Source organism: Cheilinus undulatus, linkage group 4 (genome assembly GCF_018320785.1).
Source record: "Cheilinus undulatus linkage group 4, ASM1832078v1, whole genome shotgun sequence".
Classification (NCBI taxonomy): Eukaryota; Metazoa; Chordata; class Actinopteri; order Labriformes; family Labridae; genus Cheilinus; species Cheilinus undulatus.
Window position 1 is genome coordinate 28,847,644 of NC_054868.1, and position 23,132 is coordinate 28,870,775.

The 23,132-nt window shown below is 39.5% G+C and overlaps 1 protein-coding gene across 1 annotated transcript in view; it reads left to right on the forward strand.

The window, feature by feature from the left end:
* ank2a (ankyrin 2a, neuronal) overlaps nucleotides 1-23,132 on the forward strand; it is a 113,394-nt gene that overhangs the window by 38,709 nt on the left and 51,553 nt on the right. Inside the window, exons 4-30 of the mRNA XM_041784086.1 lie at nucleotides 3,463-3,561; nucleotides 4,388-4,486; nucleotides 6,270-6,368; nucleotides 6,520-6,705; nucleotides 7,049-7,072; nucleotides 7,522-7,530; nucleotides 8,004-8,102; nucleotides 8,493-8,591; nucleotides 8,770-8,868; nucleotides 9,093-9,290; nucleotides 10,462-10,560; nucleotides 10,819-10,917; nucleotides 11,058-11,156; nucleotides 11,348-11,545; nucleotides 11,674-11,772; nucleotides 11,885-11,983; nucleotides 12,300-12,497; nucleotides 12,738-12,836; nucleotides 13,886-13,984; nucleotides 14,112-14,210; nucleotides 14,289-14,387; nucleotides 14,513-14,585; nucleotides 16,394-16,520; nucleotides 17,962-18,040; nucleotides 20,811-20,914; nucleotides 22,474-22,698; nucleotides 22,844-22,942. Coding sequence (XP_041640020.1) covers nucleotides 3,463-3,561; nucleotides 4,388-4,486; nucleotides 6,270-6,368; nucleotides 6,520-6,705; nucleotides 7,049-7,072; nucleotides 7,522-7,530; nucleotides 8,004-8,102; nucleotides 8,493-8,591; nucleotides 8,770-8,868; nucleotides 9,093-9,290; nucleotides 10,462-10,560; nucleotides 10,819-10,917; nucleotides 11,058-11,156; nucleotides 11,348-11,545; nucleotides 11,674-11,772; nucleotides 11,885-11,983; nucleotides 12,300-12,497; nucleotides 12,738-12,836; nucleotides 13,886-13,984; nucleotides 14,112-14,210; nucleotides 14,289-14,387; nucleotides 14,513-14,585; nucleotides 16,394-16,520; nucleotides 17,962-18,040; nucleotides 20,811-20,914; nucleotides 22,474-22,698; nucleotides 22,844-22,942 — 3,005 coding nt within the window. The remainder of the gene's footprint in view (nucleotides 1-3,462; nucleotides 3,562-4,387; nucleotides 4,487-6,269; nucleotides 6,369-6,519; nucleotides 6,706-7,048; nucleotides 7,073-7,521; nucleotides 7,531-8,003; nucleotides 8,103-8,492; nucleotides 8,592-8,769; nucleotides 8,869-9,092; nucleotides 9,291-10,461; nucleotides 10,561-10,818; nucleotides 10,918-11,057; nucleotides 11,157-11,347; nucleotides 11,546-11,673; nucleotides 11,773-11,884; nucleotides 11,984-12,299; nucleotides 12,498-12,737; nucleotides 12,837-13,885; nucleotides 13,985-14,111; nucleotides 14,211-14,288; nucleotides 14,388-14,512; nucleotides 14,586-16,393; nucleotides 16,521-17,961; nucleotides 18,041-20,810; nucleotides 20,915-22,473; nucleotides 22,699-22,843; nucleotides 22,943-23,132) is intronic.

Sequence of the window (23,132 nt, forward strand, 5' to 3'; positions counted from 1 at the left end):
CTTTCTGTTTTCAATATCCCATTCTTTTGGATATAACCAGTAAAAAGGGGTCATGTTTGTAGTGATGTTTACAAGCATTAATGTTGCCTATTCAGCACTTCTTTTACAAATAAGACAACACTACAGAAAAAGCTGTGTTTAAACCTTCTTAACATTGATTTGCAGGCATCTAATGCTGTCATTTCAAGCTTTCCAAACTTTCCATATACATGTTTACAGGAGTAACTATATTGTACTTGCATCCATACATCCAGAGTAAAGACTGTAGATTTCTAACCTTGCAAAGCAGATGGATTGGCCAGATTCCATGTCTGTCAACAGGCAAATCCATCTTGCAAACCTCCAACCTGTGCCAGGTTTGAGAACAGACCCGACCAATCAGCATCCTCGGCATGAGTTTTATCCAACAATAAGCTCCAGCATTGGTAAACTATGACAGCGCTTTAATGCCATTTTGTCTTGTAGCTCTGATTGGCCCTTAATGAATTTGACAGAACATTCCAAACATCTTCAGAGAATCTTTTAAAAAGTCCTGCCTTTCCTAAAATCTTTGTATGGGGGATTTCCCAGATGAATGTGAGATATATTCCATGCCATGAATATATGAAGCACATACTACATCACCACAAACACACCACCCCCATTGTTAAACACTGTCGTGGCAGCATCATGCTGTGGGGATGCTTCTTTGCAGCCGGCCTTGGAAGGCTTATAAAGGTAGAGGGTAAAGTAAATGCAGCAAATGCAGTAAAAGCTCAGATCTCATTCCAATAGAGAATATGTGGCTGGACTTGAACAGCGCTGTTCATACCAGATCCTTGATCCTTAACTAAATTTTAATATTACTTAGAAATGTATTCTTGGACATGATGAGGACTCTTATTTTAACCTTTTAAAGCCGTATCATGTCCCTTAACCACAGTCACTCAGTTGGCTGGACGCTAACTTAAATACTTTGGCCTCCGAGGAATGCCCCCTTCTTTCTTTTTGAAAGGTTGACATTTTCAGCAGCCTCTAAATATGAGTATCCATGTTTGTGTGTGTGTGTTTGTGTCCTACATACCCTCTATGACTGTGCAGAAACATGACACCCCTTTGGCTGTTTGGCATTTGGCAACTCAGTGTGTGTGGCTGTGTGTGTTTGACGTACTAATTTTGTTCTTTGTGTGTGTGCGTGCGTGTTGTCCTTGCGCAAGAGAAGGAAGGGGGGGTAATGATAGAGGTGTTAGCAACAAAACAGCATCCTCTTTTACATCAGTGCCAGGGAGGGACTTCAGAGCCAGGAGTTCCTCTGTGTAACCCATCTGACAGAGCCCACCGGGGGAGAAGAAAGCAGGCAGAAGCTTGGATCTAAACCAGGGTTTGAGGACAGTGGAGGGAGGCAGATGACCACTGTTTATGGTTGGAGCTCCATCAGTTCTAAATTCAGCTTGGAGAAAGATTTAAGAAGGCAGAAGGCTGAAAAGAGCAAAGAAAGATTAACGAAAGAGCTGCAGGGAAGAAGACGCAGAAAGTTGACATTTAGGTTGAGAAAAGAGTAAAGAACCTGAAGAGGAAGACAGGCTTTAAATACTCTTATTTGAAAGAGAGAGCGCAGTATGGAAGAGGACGAGGATGAGGTGAATCATTCTTCTGTTTTGTGTTGAAACTTTTCCGTCTCAGAGGAAATGTTTGTTCCATGTTTGCTGTGTTCATCAGTTGTGTAGTGATTGCCTGTCAGTGTGAAACATTTACACTCTTGTCTCCTCATGTGTTGCTGCTAACCTGTAGCTCTGGTTGAGGCAGGAACAGCCCTTTATGTAATGAACACACCTGCCAAGTCAAGGGGAGAGAGCAGCAGCATTTCCTCTTACCAAAGCAGTATATCTCATGTTTTAGTCAAATAGATATTGATGTAGAGAAGTTAAGAAATAGGCAAGTCTTTTACTTTCTTTGTCATGTTTTGACATCTTTTAGAACTGTAAATCACCTGGGAAAATATTTTATTTGATCAGCATTTGAAATGGATCTGAATGATGCTTCCAAGTATATTTAAATGTAATTTTTCATTTTAAAATAACACATTCAAATTTTTTCTTTTCAATGTATTTTTCTTACCACTTAGAAACTAGAGAGACTCTGATTTCTGGACACTGTGTTCAATATTGTAACTGTTATCCATAATTTCTATTGTTCTGTTGTTTTTGTGTTGAAAACCAGCAGAGGTGGAAAAAGTATACAATTATTGTACTCAAGTAAAAGTATAGTTATTCTGGTTAAAATTTAAAAAGTAAAAGTACTGATTTATACATTTTTTCAGGTAAAAAGTATTTAATCTGAAGTTACTTTAAGTTCTGAGTAGCAACTGAGGAGTTGTATAGTAAAATATAATCTTTCTTTCCTGGCAATAACAACAAGAGAGTAGATCTCCAACCAGGTTGTCCAGGTAATGTCACACCTCTATGATAAAGTAAAATACACAGCAAAATTTTCGGTGACAGATAGCGTTCAATTCAACACTTTAAAAGAGTCATATCAGTCAACACTACATATACTTGAACTGCAATTTTAAAAGAGTTATATATTTTATGACACAGCTGCACTAACTCTAGATAATATGTAGCAAGGTGGGTCTCCTCTGGCAATAACTAAGCAGAATCAACCTCATAGTAAGGCAATGCATACTGATAAGTCACAGGTGGTAACTCTAACTCAACGAGTAACTTCACTCATGGTGCAAATCTGTCTCACTCCAAAAACAACAACAATCAATCAGAAACATGAACAGAAGAGGATCACTGAACAACAGGCAACATCCAAACACAACTGAACACATATATATATATCACTATGCCCAAGGGCATGATAGGAAACTGCCCCCCCCCCCCGATTTGAAATCGCTTTAGATCAGTTGACTCTTTACAGAGTTGAACTAACATGGGTGGCTCAACACTGTAAAATAACTCCAACACCGAAGACCATTTCCCTCGGAATGGAGTTAAAATGACACTTTGAGAGTTAAGATCAACTCTGAAATGTTTAGGTCCTGGTCTGCTCTGAGGTTGTCAAAATTAAATTTGAACTTGATAACTAAAACAATAAAACACTTATCAGATAGCTAGGTTAGAGGTCAGAGAAAAACATGTGAAGGCCTTTTTTCATTTGGGTATTATCAATGGAACATTTGAAATCAATGTTGACATTCAAAAGCTATCTATCACTTTTTCATGTAGGTCTGATGGTTGGGGGGGCGCTTAAATTCTTGAAAGAGAAGATGGATTATTGCAGTGCATTTCATTTTGCTGTTTGTGATGTTTTTGAACCCCTCACTTGTTTTTTTGTTTTTTTTTGTTCTTTTGTTTTTTTGCCTGTGATTAATTATAGATACTGACTTTATTCCCCTTGTTCTAGAGCTGTTTAATCAATAATCAACCGTTTAGGCACTTTTTATCTTCTCATGTTTTCCTTCTTCTGTCTCCCCAGAATGGTCTGAATGCACTTCACCTGGCTGCAAAAGAGGGACACAAGGATTTAGTAGAAGAACTGCTGGAGAGAGGGGCACCTGTTGACTCTTCCACTAAGGTACGTCCACAAAGATATCATGTTTTATCTCTTAGGATGATGCTTTATTAACTGTCCAGACATTTAGTACATATGCCACAGCTTAATATTTAGCCTCATGTCCTGACAGCTGGGTAATAGTAACAGAATAAGCAGGAGAGAGACAGAGAGAGGAATGCACATGAATGTAAGGCGTATAGTGGTATCATTCGTTTATGGCTATGTAAATCGCTGCTTCCCTCTGGAGCTATGAAACTTGATTCACACAAGAAGTGCTGGTGGACATTTGAGAAGGCAAAGAAGCATGGATGAAAAAATCTGATGGAATTTCGTAACTCTACACTGGTGTGTTACCAGGCGAATCCATCAATTACTCCTTGTGTGTGTTGGGCAGCTTCTTTGTGACATTTACACTGAGGTCGCAACAAGATTTGAAATCAGATTCTGCATGTCATGTGCTTTAAAAGAGGTAATGATTGGCTCGTGATTGCATCAAGGTGGGATCTTCTACCATCAGTTTGAAGAGAGGGAAATGAGAGCAGAGTGGGCTTCTTGGCAGACTGAACGCTACATGACTCTGTGAATGCCTCCAGTGTCATGTTTAACAGCTAGAAACAATAAACAGCCAGCTAGGAATCTTTCACCAGGTGCCTGTGTCCTTGGACTGAGATGGATTTTTGTCTTTGACTCATTCAGTAACCTTTATTTCCTGAAAATTAAAATAAAGAAAAATATATGTGTATGACTGATTTGTATAAAGCCAACTGACAAGCTCTGATTTATAAAATGTTTGTGCCCACATTAGATACACACTTGACTGATATATTTTACCTGTTTCTCCCTGCAGAAAGGAAACACAGCGCTCCATATTGCCTCACTGGCTGGACAAAAAGAAGTAGTCAGACTGCTAGTGAAGAGAGGAGCAGATGTTAACTCACAATCACAGGTGAGGAAACTTCTCATTGATCAAAAGCTTTCAGGTAAAACAAAAACAAGGGATGAGACACACTTCTTAGCTCCACCCACCTCAGTTTAGTTCATGTCTTGAACTGAGTAACTTTATAAATAAAAAACTGCACTCAACACTTTTGTTCATCAAGGAATTTCACCCAATAAGAGAGAAAAGCTGTTAAAGGTTTCTTACCTGAATCACTCTGCAAGCTATCCCAGAAGCATTTGCAAGTAGCTTCAGCGAGGTCACTTTTAACAGCTTTTCTCCCTCATTATGTGAAATTTATCCATGAAACAAAACCCATGTTCAATGCATAGAATAACACCTTATGGCAGCGATACTCCGTATATTATTATCATTGGATGCGGACACATGAGAGGAACATGCGTAAGAGAAGAGAGCAGAGGAAGTCCATTGGTGGTGCGTCTCAGCAAGTTCATTCATTGAGGTTTTGCTGTCTTGTGTTTAGATTTAAGCTTCTTATGCCCTTAATTGAACAATTTTCTTCAGTCACTTCCTGCCAATAATCTCCCACACTCATATTCTATGATAACTATTGCGATACGCGTCATCATCAACGAGCTTAACACACATGAATCAAATGTGTAGATGCATAATATCTAGTGAAACTTGTCCAAACGCAGGTGTTTTATTTGGTCTTTAATGTACTACTGATAATAAATACTGTCAAAAGGGAAGAAAATTAAAACCAACGCTATCAATTGAGGCAGGGCAGAATGATGTGTCTTGGAGGTCAGGTCATTTTAGTCATTTAGAGGCCCAGGGCAAAGATCAGTATGAGCACCCTCGCCCTTCAGCTAAAAGCATCAATAATGAGTGGAAAAAACATGAAAACATCTCTTCAAAGGCCCGTTCCACACAGAGACAAATTCAGGAGTACACGTAAACATTTTGTTTTTATTTTTTTGTTTTTTTTTGTATCAGCGTTTCATCCACACGGCAACAGCCTTTTGGGGGGCCGTAAACGCACACTCCGTGTGGACAGCCAACCACATCTTTCTTGAAACAATTATGTCATATATTGCGTAGCCCACTTATGCCGCATGTGCTGCTGAACCAAAACAACAATGGCAGATTACAGGGCTGTGCTTGTGCTGCAGAAGCTACTGAGCTTGTTATGGCTGCTCCTTTACCACCACCAAGAACAGCATACACCAGATGTTCTTAAATTCCACCACAGAGAACAACCAGAAGTGCAACTAGGAGAAAGTTTGTGGCAGTTTACTGTAATCTTCTTTCTTTTGGTGCATTTCTGTGGCAGCATTACAGCACCACTTACAGGCTTGGCATATAATACTACAGCGTTTTCAGTTGTTTTCAGTGGTTCCGTGCTTATGCAGACATTTCCTGAAATGATCCCTTATTTACGGAAAACTTTTTCAAAACGAAACAGAAATAAATTGCTTTCATCTCCATATGGACAGGGCCTAAGTTAACAGAGACATAGAACTACAGTAAATGTCCAAATGAGGGATACATACTCAAATAGCCAACCATAATTCATCAGCTCTTTGAAAAGCATCTTATAGCTCAAACTCAGCATATTGCAAGATTTTAGCAAGTCTCTAGTCCAGGTGGAACTTACATAGAAAAAAAAGAGATATGCTCATAATCACACTATACAGACATTTTTATTTAGCCTTTTGCATCCCATTTAACCCCACAATTATCCATCTAGTCATTGTTTCATTTCATTTTTACCATCTTCAAATGTTAGATCTTCCAGTTCATGAACTGTATGTGTTTACCTCTACAGAATGGCTTCACTCCTCTCTACATGGCAGCGCAGGAAAATCATTTGGAAGTTGTGAGATTTTTGTTGGAAAGTGAAGGCAACCAAAGCATTGCAACTGAGGTAAGCTCTGTGTAAATGTACCTTTATTATGTGTTATATTGCACAAGCCATGTGTCTGGTTCCTGCGTACACTGTCATCTCTATTTTCATTTCTTTACTCTCGGTGTGTCGTTGTCGTTTACTCTGAGTTTTTTAATTCCTGCTCTCCTAGGATGGCTTTACCCCTCTGGCTATCGCTCTCCAGCAAGGCCACAACTCTGTGGTCTCCCTCTTGTTGGAGCACGACACCAAGGGGAAAGTCCGCCTCCCAGCCCTGCATATCGCAGCCCGCAAAGATGACACAAAGTCGGCCGCATTGTTGCTCCAGAATGACCACAACGCTGACGTCCAGTCTAAGGTGAGAGCGGGAGAAGAGGATGGAGAACCTGAAGCAGGGAGTAGATTGCCGGAGTGTTAGATGAAAGTAAATAGTTAGAGGAGGGATAGGATGTGTGTGTTAATGCATTTGCCTGAACAGATCATTTTTCATGTTGACAGTTTTATCCTCTGTATTGATTATTTGTCCATTTAGTGCTCTGATAACATAAATGGACACAAACTTTTATAGGATACAAAGTTCTTTGCTTTCTTGTTTTTATGAGTAAACTTTGCCTGTGTTTGTGTGACTGTTGTGAAAAGTCTTTTTCCCTAACATTCCTACCTCCTATTCCCCTTTTACTCTCTCAATGCACCCTAACCAGATGATGGTCAATAGAACCACAGAGGTATACAGACTCATCAACTCTTCTTTAAATGCCTTTATTGTCACTTCTGACCATCACTTTCTGCTCTTTTGTCCTGATCTTCCCCCTGTTTAACAAGGACTTGGGACACCCTGCATGTCAGAGTTATATAGCAAACATATAAATGCATGCAGCTGACTATGTTCTACACTCTCCTGCATGGCAGAAAAAGTATTGAATTAAGAGATCCCACAGAATGTTAGTTTATTGCATTTTAATAACAGAGTTTTTCTACTTCTGTATTTCTTTTTTCTAAAGTCTCTATGGATTTACACTGATAAAATTTCATCTATTTATGCATTGTTCTTTTCTCTGCATAACTTAAGCATGTGTTCTTCTTAGCACGTTAATTGCATTATTTCCTCTTAAAAACACATTGGTGATCTTTAAGTTAACTCTGTTTTTTAATTAAATTGCACCATGTCTATCAGAATGGGAAGGTAAGAAGAGAATTCACCTACAGATGTGTTTTGTAGATATATGTAGTTGATAAATGTGCCCATTTGTCAATCCAAGCGGATACACATTGTGCATAGTTGCTTTGTCTATTTCAGTTGTGAATTTTTTAAACTGTCTTTCTTTGCATTTACTTTTCTTAACCATTTTTATGTGACCACTGCAGAATTGCAATTTTTTTTGCATGCATTGCATGTGCTATTTTGGGGGTGTACTCATTTGTTATGCTTATTCTTAAACTGATATTTTTTTTTTCAGCATGCAGACTCATCGTTATAGTTGCTTCAGTAGAGTGTGCTCTCTCAAGTATCTGCTGTTGTCTTTCTTTCTTTCTTTCTTTCTTTGCATCTACTAGTATTCTCCTCTTCCTTCACCCACTGTCTAAAAAAATCTCCTTTTTCTTCTTTCTTGTGCTGACTCTTTCCTTCCCTCCTCTCTCCCCGTCTGTCTCAAACAGAGTGGGTTCACCCCTCTGCACATCGCAGCTCACTATGGTAACGTGAATGTCTCCACCCTGTTGCTGAACAGAGGAGCTGCTGTGGACTTTACAGCCAGGGTAGCGTCCCGTTTCCACCTTACAGCGAGCCAAGCTGCTTTCTGTACAGCTGTTAAAAACTGCTGTGTTTAAACTTTAAGGCTTGCAGAAGACTGTTTATTATACACATATACTAGATTAACAGTTTCCTTCCTAGCCTGACAAAGCCTCCATTTTTAACAGCTTTCCTTGCAGTTTGTCAGTAAAGTTAGCTGTACGTTTTTGTTAAATGCAGTTTAAACCTTATCTACTTATATCAAAGTAGAATGAAAGATTTTCAATATGACGTGGTATTTAATTAAAAAAAAGTCATATCTTACTCTGTCACAACGATGAATTCAAAAATTATGCTCATAACAGTAGTTTTGCTGCCAAGTTGACTTTGCTTTGTTTTCTTGCCTTTCTCATCAGAATGGCATAACGCCTCTCCATGTTGCCTCCAAGAGAGGCAACACAAACATGGTGGCCCTGCTGTTGGACCGAGGGGGTCAGATCGATGCCAAAACCAGGGTAAGACTGCCCTTTTTTATTTAAAATGTGCAAATCTACAGAAATGAAATGGCTGCACCTTAAAGGCTGCTTAATAGACTTCTCAAACCACTTGAAAATGACTTCATTGGCTAAAAATAACAAACTGGAATATATTTTAGTTTTTGCTAAAGCCTGTGCATGTGTGGTTGTCCTGCAGGATGGATTGACCCCCCTGCACTGTGCAGCCAGGAGTGGACATGACCCAGCAGTGGAAATTCTGCTGGAAAGAGGAGCTCCCATCTTAGCAAGAACCAAGGTAATCTACTGCCATAACTGAAAAATAATAAACCAGGATTTTTCCAACCACTAATAAATACTTTAATACTTAATTTTACCAGGATATTATTGTTCTGCCACCTGAAAAGCTCAAACTGTCTGTCTTTACATCAGGAAGCACAATATACTTAACCTTTTTCCTCTAATCTCCTCTCATCTCTTAACTTTCATGTGTGATCTTTTGCATCTTTTGTCCACATACAGAACGGACTATCGCCACTGCACATGTCAGCCCAGGGAGACCATATAGAGTGTGTTAAGCTGCTTCTGCAGCACAAGGCACCCGTTGATGATGTCACACTGGACTACCTCACGGCACTGCATGTGGCGGCACACTGTGGCCACTACAGAGTCACCAAGCTTCTGCTGGATAAAAAGGCCAATCCTAACGCTCGAGCGCTGGTAGGAACTCACTGGAAACCACAACTGTAAAAAGACAATAATGATAACTGTATACAATAACAATAATCAAACATCATCTTAAACAACTGCAGACAGACAGTTTGAATTTAAGATTTTTTAGTCGGGATTTAAAACATCCAGTGTTACTTAGTATGGTCAGTCTGGAGCTTGTTGCAAGCGAAAGGTTTAGAAATCCTGACATTTTTCCTAACTCAGTTTGGACTTTGTTTTCAACAAATTGCACAACACTAAATGAACAAAGGTTGTGAATTCTCTCCTTCAGTATTAGAAGACAGAAAAGGTAGTCATGTATTATTGGCTTTATAAATGAAAGAGTGTACTTATACCTGTCCAGTTGACTTAACAATTCAGTTTAATGGTGATCAAAAAATCCTCAGTTTGTGATAAATCTCAGTGTAATACACTCTATCCAACAGATTAAGCCTTTTAGCAGAAGCAATCATGCACAATACATTAACACAATTAAGAATGGATTAAAAAGTGGACTCTGTCAGCCCTTTTAGCAACATACTGAATGTGCTCTCTAAAAGACCAGTTTTCATAGTGCAAAAAGCTGTTAGAAGGAAGATACCTACTCAATTCCTCAGTGGTCCCTTGTAACCATTTCTTATATAACGTTCATTTTCTGTCCTTAAAGATGTGAAGAACATTACTTATGTTTTATCTGCATTTAGGACAAGTTGATATTGTACTAAATCAAATGCATGCTAAAGATTTTTAGAAGCTTGTGGTTCACAGCAGTAAATGACAGTATCATCAGCATAAAATGAAAAGAAAAAGTTAAAAATATTCTACAAGGAAATTAATATAGACAGTAAATAATAAAGAGCCCAGTACCCTGCCATGCTGTACTCTTCTCTAACTGAAGAGTCTGGGTTTTAACAGAAAGACAGTAAGCAAACCATCTAACAGCAGTAAAAAGATTAAAAGAAACTGTTTACAGATGATTTAAAATCTTTAGAAAGTATTTGCTTTCTTGATGTACTTTACTTGCCAAATTCATTCAAGCACTGGGAAACAGCACAATTATTATTACAGCAAACCGTATAATATCAGAACTGGAATAGGGGACATTTATCAATTAAAACTGCATATTAGCCTGTTAATATACATGACAAATTGTCTGTTTCTTTTTCCCCATGTCCACCAGAATGGTTTCACTCCTCTCCATATTGCCTGTAAGAAGAACAGAGTGAAGGTGATGGAGCTCTTGGTCAAATATGGAGCTTCCATTCAGGCCATCACTGAGGTGAGACTGTGGGGAATGTCTCAGAAAAGCATATCACTGGTGTCTATCCAAAACTTTATATCTCCATATTCTTTTATTTTTTCCATACCTAAGTGCTATTAGCACCCTTTATCAGGGTTTTACAAATTTTAAACCAATAGAAAGTGTCAAAAAGATGCCGACTATCACCATTCAGCATTGAAATCATTCTTCTGTATGGATATTTGCATTGTTTGATCATCTTCCTGCCTCTCTCCTCCTTTGTTTCTTCTTTTTCAGTCTGGACTGACGCCCATCCATGTAGCTGCCTTCATGGGCCACCTCAACATTGTTTTACTCCTGCTGCAGAATGGAGCCTCTCCTGACGTCCGAAACATTGTGAGTACTGATAAATAACCTGTTGTGAGGAGTATGACATTAGTTTTAGAGGAACTTTTCGACTATATATATATATATATATATATATATACATATATACCTATCCTAATGCCCATTAATGTTCTGTATTTGCATATCAGCGTGGTGAGACAGCTCTCCACATGGCAGCACGAGCAGGTCAGATGGAAGTGGTTCGTTGTTTGCTGAGAAATGGAGCGTTGGTGGATGCAATGGCCAGGGTTGGTTGTTGAATCATCAGTGTTGATCACTGTTTTCCTCTGTTTATGATAAATAAACACCAAATTGCCTACACATAATTAGGAGTCCATTATGTGTCTCGTTTTCTAAACCGGTAATACAGTTCCTGTTTCTCCTCCTCTTCTTTTTTTCCTTTAAAACATTCCCTCTCTACTCAATCTCTGAACCCCAGGAAGACCAGACTCCCCTCCATATCTCATCCCGCCTTGGGAAAACTGATATAGTCCAGTTGCTGCTGCAGCACATGGCTCACCCTGATGCTGCAACCACCAACGGCTACACTCCCCTCCACATCTCAGCCAGGGAGGGCCAGGTAGAGACTGCTGCCGTGCTGCTGGAAGCTGGAGCTTCTCACTCAATGGCCACAAAGGTAAGCAGAGGCTGATTTATGAAATACAGTATCAAAAATGCAAATTTAAGATCCTAAATACCCAGTTTAAAATGAACTGTTTGAAGACACAGTTTGACAACAACTTTTCTCTATTCTGCCTTCTACAGAAAGGATTCACTCCGTTACATGTAGCAGCTAAGTATGGAAGCCTGGATGTAGCAAAACTTCTCCTTCAACGCAAAGCTCTCCCTGATGATGCTGGCAAGGTAAACCACATATCTGCAGTGTTTATGGCATTCACTGACACGGAGACAAAGCAAAATCTACAGGTGAAAAGTTCATGTGATGCAGTCACTTAACAGATGCTCCCTCTTACAGAATGGCCTGACCCCGCTACATGTGGCAGCTCATTATGATAACCAAGAAGTAGCCCTGCTGCTGCTTGATAAAGGGGCATCCCCTCATGCCACTGCAAAGGTTAGACAAAGGGTTTTAAATTGATTATCAATTCAGATACTCTAAGTTTCTATGCTTTTTGGCAAAAATTGTAATCATGCAATGCATGTTACATTTAATGGCTTACAAGAATATTATGGGTGATGCTAAAAAGTCATTTTATCTTAAACAGCAGATAGCTAAACTTGATAATTCTCCAAAATTCAGTCTTTCCCAGCACTGCAAAAATCAACATGATAGCTCTCTCTTCAGCCACAGTTTCAAATGTTTAAGAAGAAGGTAAACCATCTGAATTTATTTCTCAAGCATGTGCCTATTAAACCTCTTCCCTCTCCAGAATGGCTACACTCCTCTCCACATTGCAGCCAAAAAGAACCAGACAAACATTGCATTAGCACTGCTGCAGTATGGAGCAGAGACCAATATCCTGACCAAACAAGGGGTCAGCCCTCTACACCTTGCAGCCCAAGAAGGACATGCTGAGATGGCTAGCCTGCTGCTGGACAAAGGAGCTCATGTCAATGCTGCAACAAAGGTCCCACAAAAATCCAAATAAACATCCCATTTCTACTGTCACACACTTAGATTAAAACTGAATAGAAACTACTTTCATTTACCAAGGTCGAGCTTTTACTCTATCTGCTTTCTGTCTCTAAACTTGTCACCATTTAGAGTATGAACCAAAAGTTGCATTATAGATGTATGCTTGTGTAGTCTTACCTGAAGCAGTGAAATCCAAAGCCCCAAAGATAATTTTATGATCTTTATGTTACAGAGTGGACTTACACCTCTACATCTGGCAGCCCAGGAAGACAGGGTCAATGCAGCAGAGATACTGGCCAAACATGATGCCACTTTGGATCAGCAGACTAAGGTACAAACACACAGCTGTAAGCACAAGAAACAAAAGACAAACACTGCTGATTTAATGTCATGTAAAAGGAGAGACGCTTCAGGAATTTCCCAAAAGTCCCAAAAATCAGAGGCTTACATATGATTGAAGTCATTCAGCTGGGGCGGATGTGGATTAATCAGCAGTAGTGTTTGCTGCTCTGCGCTGTTCAGAGATCCAGATCATATGGTTCAGTTCAGCAGGAAGAGCCGGCTATTTTGGGGAGGGGACGCATCACTACAGGAGATGTGCAAAACATCTTCTCTGCCAAGACAAGCTTTCACTGTGGCTCTTTGCTCTGGATTTTAAGAAGGAAAGTGGTCCAGGCGTTCCTAGAGTGACATCTGAGCTAACCGCTAACACGCTAGCAGGCGCTGAACATACTGGATAAGCCGACAGAAATGATTGGAAACCTTTACCAAAGCAGACCAGGAGTATAGCCAAAAAATCTTTTCTGTCGTGGAAAGCATGTTGCTGTCTGCACGTGTTTTAATAAAGACACGTTGTCCAGTTCAGACGTAAGCGCTGCTGCATCTCAGTCCCAGCTAAAAGCACTAGCAGACGTTTTATCTCACAACAACTAAGCCTGTCCCCGTAAGCTATATCTGAGTATTTAGAGCAGTGGAGGTAGCCATTAGAGGGCTTTCAGCACAAGTAAACTCTGCCCATAGAGCAACTCTGTATGTATGGCTCTAGTTAAAACAGTGGAGGCAGCCATTAGTGACAGCATTCAGTACAAGCAAATGCAACTTTGTATTCTATGGCTTATGAATTATAGTCACTCACTCAGTCAGTTACTTACTCAGACACAGACATTGCCATGTTTAGGGCTGACCTCAGCAGTCAGCCAAAAGTAAGGCAGGAAAAGTAAGAACTACAGCCACCTACGGGATTTTGGAATGCATGGCATTGCCTTCATCATACACCTATCTTTATATCAAAGGGCTCTATATCTCCTGTACACGGCTTACTCACAAACAAGAAACAAATCAAAGGTTAACTTTTCTTTCTCTTCATCTTCTCTACATCAGCTTGGATATACCCCTCTGATAGTGGCCTGTCACTATGGAAATGCCAAGATGGTGAACTTCCTGTTACAGCGGGGTGCCAGTGTCAACGCCAAAACCAAGGTAGAATCCAAATGTAAAACTTATAAAAGGAAAAAGTGCCAGAACAAGCATGAGAAGCAACACTTTTGAAAGTTGTATCAGCATTACTGACTTTGATCAAATGTCATCTGCTAATTTTGTCTCACAGAATGGATACACACCTCTTCATCAGGCAGCACAACAAGGGAACACACATATTATTAATGTGCTGCTACAACATGGGGCAAAACCAAATGCTACTACAGTGGTAAACAAACAAAACATTCAAGTACTCTGCTCTTATTCATTGAGGAGTGTTAATAATAAATCACTGTCTTTCTGTTAGAATGGAAACACGGCTCTGTCTATTGCCAGACGACTTGGTTACATCTCTGTAGTGGACACACTGAAGGTGGTCTCAGAGGAGGTCATCACAACCACAACGGTATGTTTTAAACCCCTCACTCAGTTTGGTACCAGAAACTTTTGGATCAAATTCCCCTTAGTCATTATTAACTGTATTGTGATGTGTTGTCCTTTTCTATGCCTGTGCAACGGGGGATATGTCAGACGGTCACAGAGAAACACAAGCTGAATGTCCCTGAAACCATGACTGAGATCCTGGATGTCTCTGATGAAGAAGGTGAGTTACTTAAAAAAAAAATAACAAAGAAAGAAGAGGTCTCACTGTTTTCAAGATCCATGTGCAAGTTTTAAGGCTACCTCTATTTATCAAATAAAAGCAATTTTCTTTTGCTTTGCTTTGTACACGAGCTGTTGTTTGTTCTGTGAGTGATACACAGTAGTTGTACATCCCTGGATCTTAAAGCTGTGTGTTTTATTAGTGCTGGATGATGAGCCGCTCTCTGAGATGTCTGTGGAGCTAGAAGGTACTGTGAGGTGTCTGCCCTGCTCCGATAGCTTGCTGTGGACTATAAAAGTGTCCTTGTAACTGATCATTATGATTTACTCTAAGAATGACTTTGTGCCAACATCTTGTCTCAATGCTTTTGCTCTTTTAATCAAAACCCTTTGGATTTCTGCCTCTGGAGAGTCTTTGCAGTTCTTGGAATTTAGTTTTGTCATGTGCAGTTCATATACTACCTGTGTTTTTTCCTTGGCAAACCCTCTGGGATCTAACACTAACTGTTTAAACATAACTTTTGGGGACTTCCGGTGTTTCCAAAACCTAACTCTACAACTTCATTTATTTCAGTACCCAATGACTTAGCCAAAAATTTTATGACAAGTCTAGAGAGAAGGAAGCATTTTAAACAACTTGATATCTAGAAAACAAGTCATTATAGCCACCAAGCTAACCCTGCTAGCATGGCAGAACTCTGTTGATTGTTTCTCCATGCAAGAGAGGAAACTAACTGCATGAGTATGTGGCATTATACAGTACATTATTTAGACACTACATATTGTATTTACTGGGTAACCTGACATGCCAGATGGATGTGTTTCACACATCCATCTGGGAAAGCTTCAACAGAAAACGTTTGAGAAAAGACAGAGGCTTTGAAAAAAACTTGGAAGTGTGATTGGATGAGCGTTCTGTCTATTCCATCTCTACGGGCCAAAAAGAGCAACAAAACACGTAACGTAGCTGCTATCGAGCTGTGCGGGCGCAGCTACAGGGAAGAACGCGAAACACGGTGACTATAGACATGTAAGTACTCGACTTCTGTCGTTTTTGAAAAGAAACAACTCACTGCTGTTCTTTGTTCTTCTTTTGACAAAGAATTGTTGTCAAGTTCTGATAAAACTTGCGCTTGAGTAGCATCCACGCTAAGCTCTTCCGCCACAGTTGTACCGGCCTCTTGCTGCTGCTTGTTTATGTCACGACTGCTGTGCTTGAAAGTACTGCCCCTCGTCGCCGAATGGTCCTGTCACTTTCTAACCGGGCCCAAATGGTTCAGATGGGAGCTTAACAAGATGAGTTCACCAGTGAAAAACAAGGAAATGGGCGTATCCATCTGCTTTGCAAGGTTATTTACTTGGGTTGTCTTTGTGAAATATAAAAATTGGTTTGATGATCCGAAACATTTAAGTGTGATAAATATGCAAAAATCTCAGGAATCAGAAAGGGGGCAAATACTTTTTCACAGCACTGTAGCTACTATGAGTTAAGTTGGTTATTAAATGCACTGATATGCTCGCAAATAATTTTTGCACAATGATGAGTATTTATAACCAGTTACATATTTCAGAAAAGCAATTACAGAGCACTAGATTGCAAATGGTGGTAGAGTCACACCTGACTCTGGATTGTTACTCCTGACTATGATAGAAAGGACAACAAACTATTTCATGTTTAATCTTTAAAAAAGCAAAGATCAAAAGATCCTCAAAAGAGCTTCCTGCCAGTTTCAGTTTTTTCTTTTTCATTTTTTTTTCTTTTTTTTTTTTGCATATACAATCTCATACCTGATCCTCTCTGTTTCTCAGGTGAGGACACAATGACCGGTGATGGAGGCGAGTATCTGAGGGCAGAGGATCTCAGAGAGCTGGGAGATGACTCTCTTCCAGGACACTACCTGGACGGTTTCAGCTACATGAGCCACAACCTAGACAGGTCATGATATGAAACAGATATATTAATACTAAACCAAAAAGAAAATGTTACAATTAATGGCCAGATTGGACTACATGAATTTAACCTGATTGTGTTGTTGCCAAACATAGTGCCTGAGTATGAATGTCAGGAATGACCAACACCCTTTTACTGTGACGTGATTAACAATGCGTCAGGATTGCGCCTGGATCAACAAGAATAGCACATTAGAATTTTTCTTGCATCGTCTGCGTTTTGTTTTTCACCATAATCCCAATCTGACTTCAACTGATGCTGACCAGTGGATCAAACACATAATGGTACTTAGCAAGGCAAACTAGAATAATTTTTTTTGACATGTTATCACATTTGTACTTCCATCTGTATTTGAAGCATAGCCAGTCCCTATTGTCCTCTTTTGTTTCATGGAGAGAAGTTCACAGTGTAATGAATGCAACTTAGACAACCCCTATTAATGGAGTTGCGGTCACTGCATCCAAATGTGAAACACAACCATGAGCTGAGCAGTAAACCAGAGGCGAATAAATGGCAGCTGTGTGTACCTGGTGTGACATCTGGACCTCGACCACGGTGTCCTTCCTTGGTTACACAACAAGCACAGTCTTTGGCTCCCACGAGCTGCCAGCCCCGTCTGGTTGGTTTCATTTAGGTTTTGTTGTGTTGTGGTGGAGAGATGGTGGTAACGGTGGTGAAGGATTAAAAACGTGTAGGCTAAACTCATGCAGCTAAGCAAGCACGGTGCGGGCCAAACTACACAACTTCACCTGTTGTCCATCAAATGTAAGAGTGAAGTAGTCCTTTACGGCAGCTCCGCAGCTGCTGCGAATCCCTGCTGCTCTGTACAGGTGTCCCCAGTTTCACAATCAACCGGTTTTCAACACCGACCTGTGTCGCTGGGATTTGTAGTCTTTATTTCCCAGGCTTTACCCGACAATATATTTACACACAGCTGCTGCATCTCTGTTTAATACCAGCTCATAGTTTCAGGGGAAAAGAAAAGTGAGCCAGAGAAAAGACCCCAAACCTATCCGTCACAACAGTCTTCTTTCTTTTCTTCTTTTGAAAGCAGAAGACTGCGAACATCACACACAGCACTTCTGCTGTAGCCATGATTGACACTCCTTGACCCGCCTCCCTAATGACCTATGAACCCAGGCTCTTGTCATACATAACAGTAGCAGATAACATCTTTATAACAGCCTATGATGACTGGTCAGGATCACACTTGTAGTGTTGCCATTCTTCTGGCCAAGACAGGACATGATTTTTCTGCATAGTCTTACATGGTGCCATTGTAAAAGATTAAAAAAAAAATGTTGTGTAGTCTGATCTGCCCATTACTCATCTGTTCTATCATCTGCTGACCAACCTGCCAAATGTAAAAAGAAAAAAATACAGATGGATAAATAGACATTCTAAAACCCAAACTTTTTTCCAACAGGCCGCAGCTCACTCCTATTCATCAAAGTTTCCATCAGAGAGAGGGAGTCCTCATAGAGGACATGCTAACCAGTCACCAGGTGAGGACTGGACCAACGTAAAAGCCAAGCCCCATCCCTCCACTATTCCTTGGCCCTGCCCTCAGTTCTGGAGCTTGTTTCTTTAAGTTTGGAATATTTGCAAGTAAAATACTGCTCTGTAATTTTGAATTGTTTAAATTATTATACATCAAAGTATTTTCCTCTGATATGTTTTCATGACAGGGCAGTAATACATCTCGTTTAAACAAGTTTTTCCAGTGATTTATATTTGGGGTTTTTCATGCCTTTGTTGATAGAGGAGGACAATGGATAGAATCTGAAATAGGGATGAGAGAGAGGAGGAAAGATTTGCAGGAAAGAAGCCACAGGTTGACCTGGGCCAACTGCATACATGGGGCATGACCTCACCACTAGGCCATCTGTGCTCCGTCCTTTCCAACATGTTTTAAGACAGTGGTTCTCAACTGGTTGGCATCATGACCCTCCACCACCTGGTCAGGGTAAATCGTGACCCAAATTTTTTTAAATCTTCATCTATTCAAATGTGTTAAATGAAAAATGGAACGCAACATATTTGAAAAGAGACAGGACAAAACAAATTTGTGAAAAAAATAAATCACTGCAGAAGAACATGCATGCATATGACTTATTTGATGCCATTTTCATGAATCAGCATGAAAATTCAGAAATTTCACAAAAAATGTCCTTATTATCTTGAAAAAGATCAGCCTTGTTATGTCAAGACAAGGAGGAAAGTAAGAAGAAATCTTGAGACAAATACTGGATTGAGTCATCATTATAGGAAAACCTAAAAAAACGTGTTATAATTTACTGTTTGTCAACTTAGGGCTTCCATACATAGATTATTTGCCAGATTTTTTTTTCTTCAAATACATTCACCACCCAATGGAAATAGCTTTGCAATCCACTTTTGGGTCCCGACCCACCAGTTGAGAACCACTGTTTTCAGATATCTGGAAGATAATTGGCAAAAATTTGGTCTCCTCTACCCTTCAGCACTAGAACATTTAATGCAAAGCATCCAAATCTTTTATCATTTATTTTGGAGTGTAAATCTTAAAATGCTTCACTGGATTAGCCATTTGAAAGCATAGATGACAACTAGGCTTGAACATCCAAAGACAGCCTGGCTTCAGACTGTTCATTCCTGACAGCCACTCTCATAGATTGTTCATCTGAGATGCTGTATATCTCAGAACGGAAAAAATTGGAAATAACGGAAAAAATGTTGAAATAAAATTGGATTACACTTTCGTTTAGGGTTAGGTTAAGGTTTAGGTAATGGTTAGGATACCAAAAGTTACAAGCCAAAAAACAGACCTGCAAAACCTGACTACAAAACGTTTGAGAAAGTTGTGTGAACAGACTGCTTACAGGAATAAAGTTCGTCCTCCAATAAAAAAAAAAAAACATTCTAACATACTATAATGAAGCTATGTAGCTTTGTAGCTAACAGCTACAGCTAAGCACACAAAGCAGCTATGTAAGATACATAGGTACATTAGCTTGATCTCTGTTTGCTAAAGCTGACTTAGCTAAAGCTAACTTGTAGTCGTGAAAATTACATAGCTAGCTATGTTAGCTTTAGCTAATCAAACAAAGCTGAAGTGAGCCACAGTTCATGTAATTACCTCTAAAATGAATCCCAGATTAGACCCCGACCTTTTTCTCTATTTTATTCATGAAATGTTACTTTGTCTGCAATGTTTAGTGTTGTTATTTCATGAATGTAACTGCCAGAATTTGTTTATGAATAAGTTGATTTTTTTTTAAATGTCTTAAACTGAAAATACATTGTTCCAGCAAATTACAGCACTTTCTGAGATATACAGTGTTTCAGATGAGCGGTCTGTGAGAGTGGCCGTCAGATGTACAGTCAGCAGCCAGACCCCTCTCAAACATTCATTAAAAAGAGAGTACATGCACAGTCATATTGAGCTAAGTTTATAGCTTAATTAAGCTATTTAACTGGACTGCTGATGTTGTGTCTGTATATTAGTAATGGGAAGAAAATAATTTATTGAAGGAAGTATGCTTGGACGCTAGGTGGCAACATGCCTCCCTCCAGCTGCTGGGGCTAGTTCTAGTAGGCTTTAAAGAGCTAACGAGTTGTAAGTAAAACATCAAAAACATGAAAAATTTGACAGCTTTGTACATTTCTCAAATGCCTTATGTTGGACTCTTTGTATTGCTAGGGTGCAAATTATCCCCCCTAGCTTATGGTGGCAAATGACAACATGGCCTCTTCTAAATTTAGCATTTATGCTCTTTGACCTCTGGGTCAAAACTGGAGGTTGCTGAGCAAGGGAGGAATGCCTAGTCTGGTTTGGATCAGATGAAGGTGTATATGTGCAAGAGTGAATTAATCTACAACTACATTTCCTAGGTGTTAATTCAACATTGGGAAATTTGACATGATTTTAGTTGGAGTAACGCGGTCGCTTGCATTTCAAAGTTCCAGTTTTAGTCAAACCAAGACCAAAGTTTAACTTTTTCCAACTGCATGCTTGGTAGGGGACAGGGGTTGGGATTGGGTCTAAATTTATGGCTGTCTTTTTGGGTTTAAAAATTATTTTCTCCCCCTGAAAATTTTAATTGTTCAATCTTGAAATCTCAGAGCAGGTAGTTTCTCAATCAGACAAGGAAAGGGTTGGTGGACAAGGAAAAAAACTGTTCGTTTGTGAATGGGGCTTTAAATATCTAAAAATGTGTCTAGTTCAGAATATTGGAGAATATCTTGATTTTATATGTCAGCTCACATACTCTGCTGATGTTTGGTGGTCTGTAGGTGTCTGCACTGGCTAGAGAGCATGACAAGGAATCTTTCCGTCTGAGCTGGGGTGCTGAGCACCTCGATAACGTGGTGCTGTCCTCCAGTCTGCTCCACTCTGGGTAAACATTCATGCAACCATGAACACACATACACCTACATAACCACATGGCACAGTGGTACTAGGTTAAGTTTTTCACTAAGGTGTGTATGAGTCACAATTATTAGTTTTAATTTTCATTGGATTATTTGTCACTTCACTTCACATTTGTGTTTCTATTTTACGTATTTTCTCTTGGATGTTGTGTCTGTTTCAATCACTGGTCAATTTTTCACACATTCACTTATTCTTTATTCTCTTTTTCTCTTTTCCTTTACTGTCTTGTTGCCTCTTTGTGCACTTTCTCGTCCCGGTTGTGTTTGTGATTGTGTGTGTTGTTGTTGTATTTTGCTTCTAGCCGTTCCTCTCCGTGCCTAGACCATGACAACAGCAGGTGAAACCCTTTATTTTTTATTTATTATTTTGGCTACTCCCTGCTTCCCTAACCTTTTTTTTTTCATTCACTATTAAAAGACCTTCCCATTGTCATCCTATCCGTCTGCTTGATCTAATAATGCATGGCTGTGTTTTTTCAGAGCTTAGGGGTTTGCTAGAAAATAAATGTTTCACTGCCAAGAGTGCATATCTTGTACAGTCGGGTTCTGACGATGGTAATAATGAAGTTAATAAGTAAAAAGTCCACTTAAAGAATGAATGAGTTTGAGGATTTGCGTTATAGTTGATACCTATTTGCACTTCCTCCTGAAGAATCTTGTTTATTGCCTTCTCCTCTGCTTCTCTTGCTTGCAAGTAAAATTTTAAGTTGAGTGGAGTTTAAAAAACAATGAAAGGGTAAAGGCTTGAGAGAAATATTGTCAGTTGAAATATTCTTGTTGATATGTCTGACTCTGTACTTTATGGTATTACGGGTGAAACTAAGAGATTTGAATATCATGTAAAAGTCAATTTTTTTCTGTGATTTACGTAAAAAAAAGTGAAACTTTTTTAAATTCCAGATTAATCTCATACAAAGTGAGATATTCCAAGATTTTTTTGTTTTAATGTCGATGATTATGGCTTGCAGCTCACTAAATCAAAAAAACATTATCTCAAAATATTAGAATATTGTGAAAAAGTCCAATATGCAAGATTCCCTGAGCCTTCATTCACTCACTCTGGTTCAGTGCACACAACTACACAAAAGAAGCTCCAACCAATTACTGAGTGCATACAATAACCATAATTTTCCAGAAGTTCAATATTTCTGTATAAATCTCTTTTTTTGGACCAATGTTTTGTGATATTCTAATATTATGAGATAGTAGATTTTTGTTTTTGTGACCTTTAATCATCAACATAAAAACAACAGGTTTCGAAATATTTCCCTTTGTATAAGATGTATATAGACTATATAAAAGTTTCACTATTTGATTAAAAACACAGGAAAAAAAAACCTTTTTCATGATATTCTAATTTTTTTAGATGCACTTGTATATGTTCAATTCCTATTTACCATGGTGTTGGTTTCTCTGTTTGCATGGAAGCTCAAAGTCAACAGAATGAAATCATAATTATGTTCGTTATTTAGGACTATTCCTAAGAAAATGTTTATCACATTCCTTGCTGGACCCTTTTCTTTAGCTTCCTGGTCAGCTTCATGGTGGATGCTAGAGGTGGGGCTATGCGTGGTTGCCGTCACAATGGTCTAAGAATCATTGTACCACCAAGAAAGTGTTCTGCACCCACACGGGTGACCTGCAGGCTGGTGAAGAGACACCGTCTGGCCTCCATGCCTCCCATGGTGGAGGGCGAGGGGCTGGCCGGTCGCATAATCGAAGTGGGACCAACTGGAGCCCAGTTCTTGGGGTAAGTGACTATGAGTTTGTGTCTCTGTTAAATGTATGTATGAGGCTGTATGTGTGTATTAACTTGTGCGAGTGTGTTAACAGCACTGTGCGGTGTGTTCATTTTTTTCCTTCTTCACTCCCCCTCTTTGCTGCGTACGGATCAGTAAGCTCCACCTTCCCACAGCCCCGCCCCCTCTAAATGAGGGTGAGAGTCTGGTCAGCCGCATCCTGCAGCTGGGTCCTCCAGGAACTAAATTCCTCGGGTAGGACTAGGATGGGAGACACCTCAGCATCCTAGAATGCGTCACATACTCACCCAAAGTTTTTTCATTGTGTCCACCTGAAGATTTTTTGTTTCCATGATATACGAGATGATGTCCACGAGTGTTTTTTTTTGTTAAGTTTTTCCTTTGTTTCTTGCTTTTATGTAAATGCAAGCTTAAATCTGAGCCT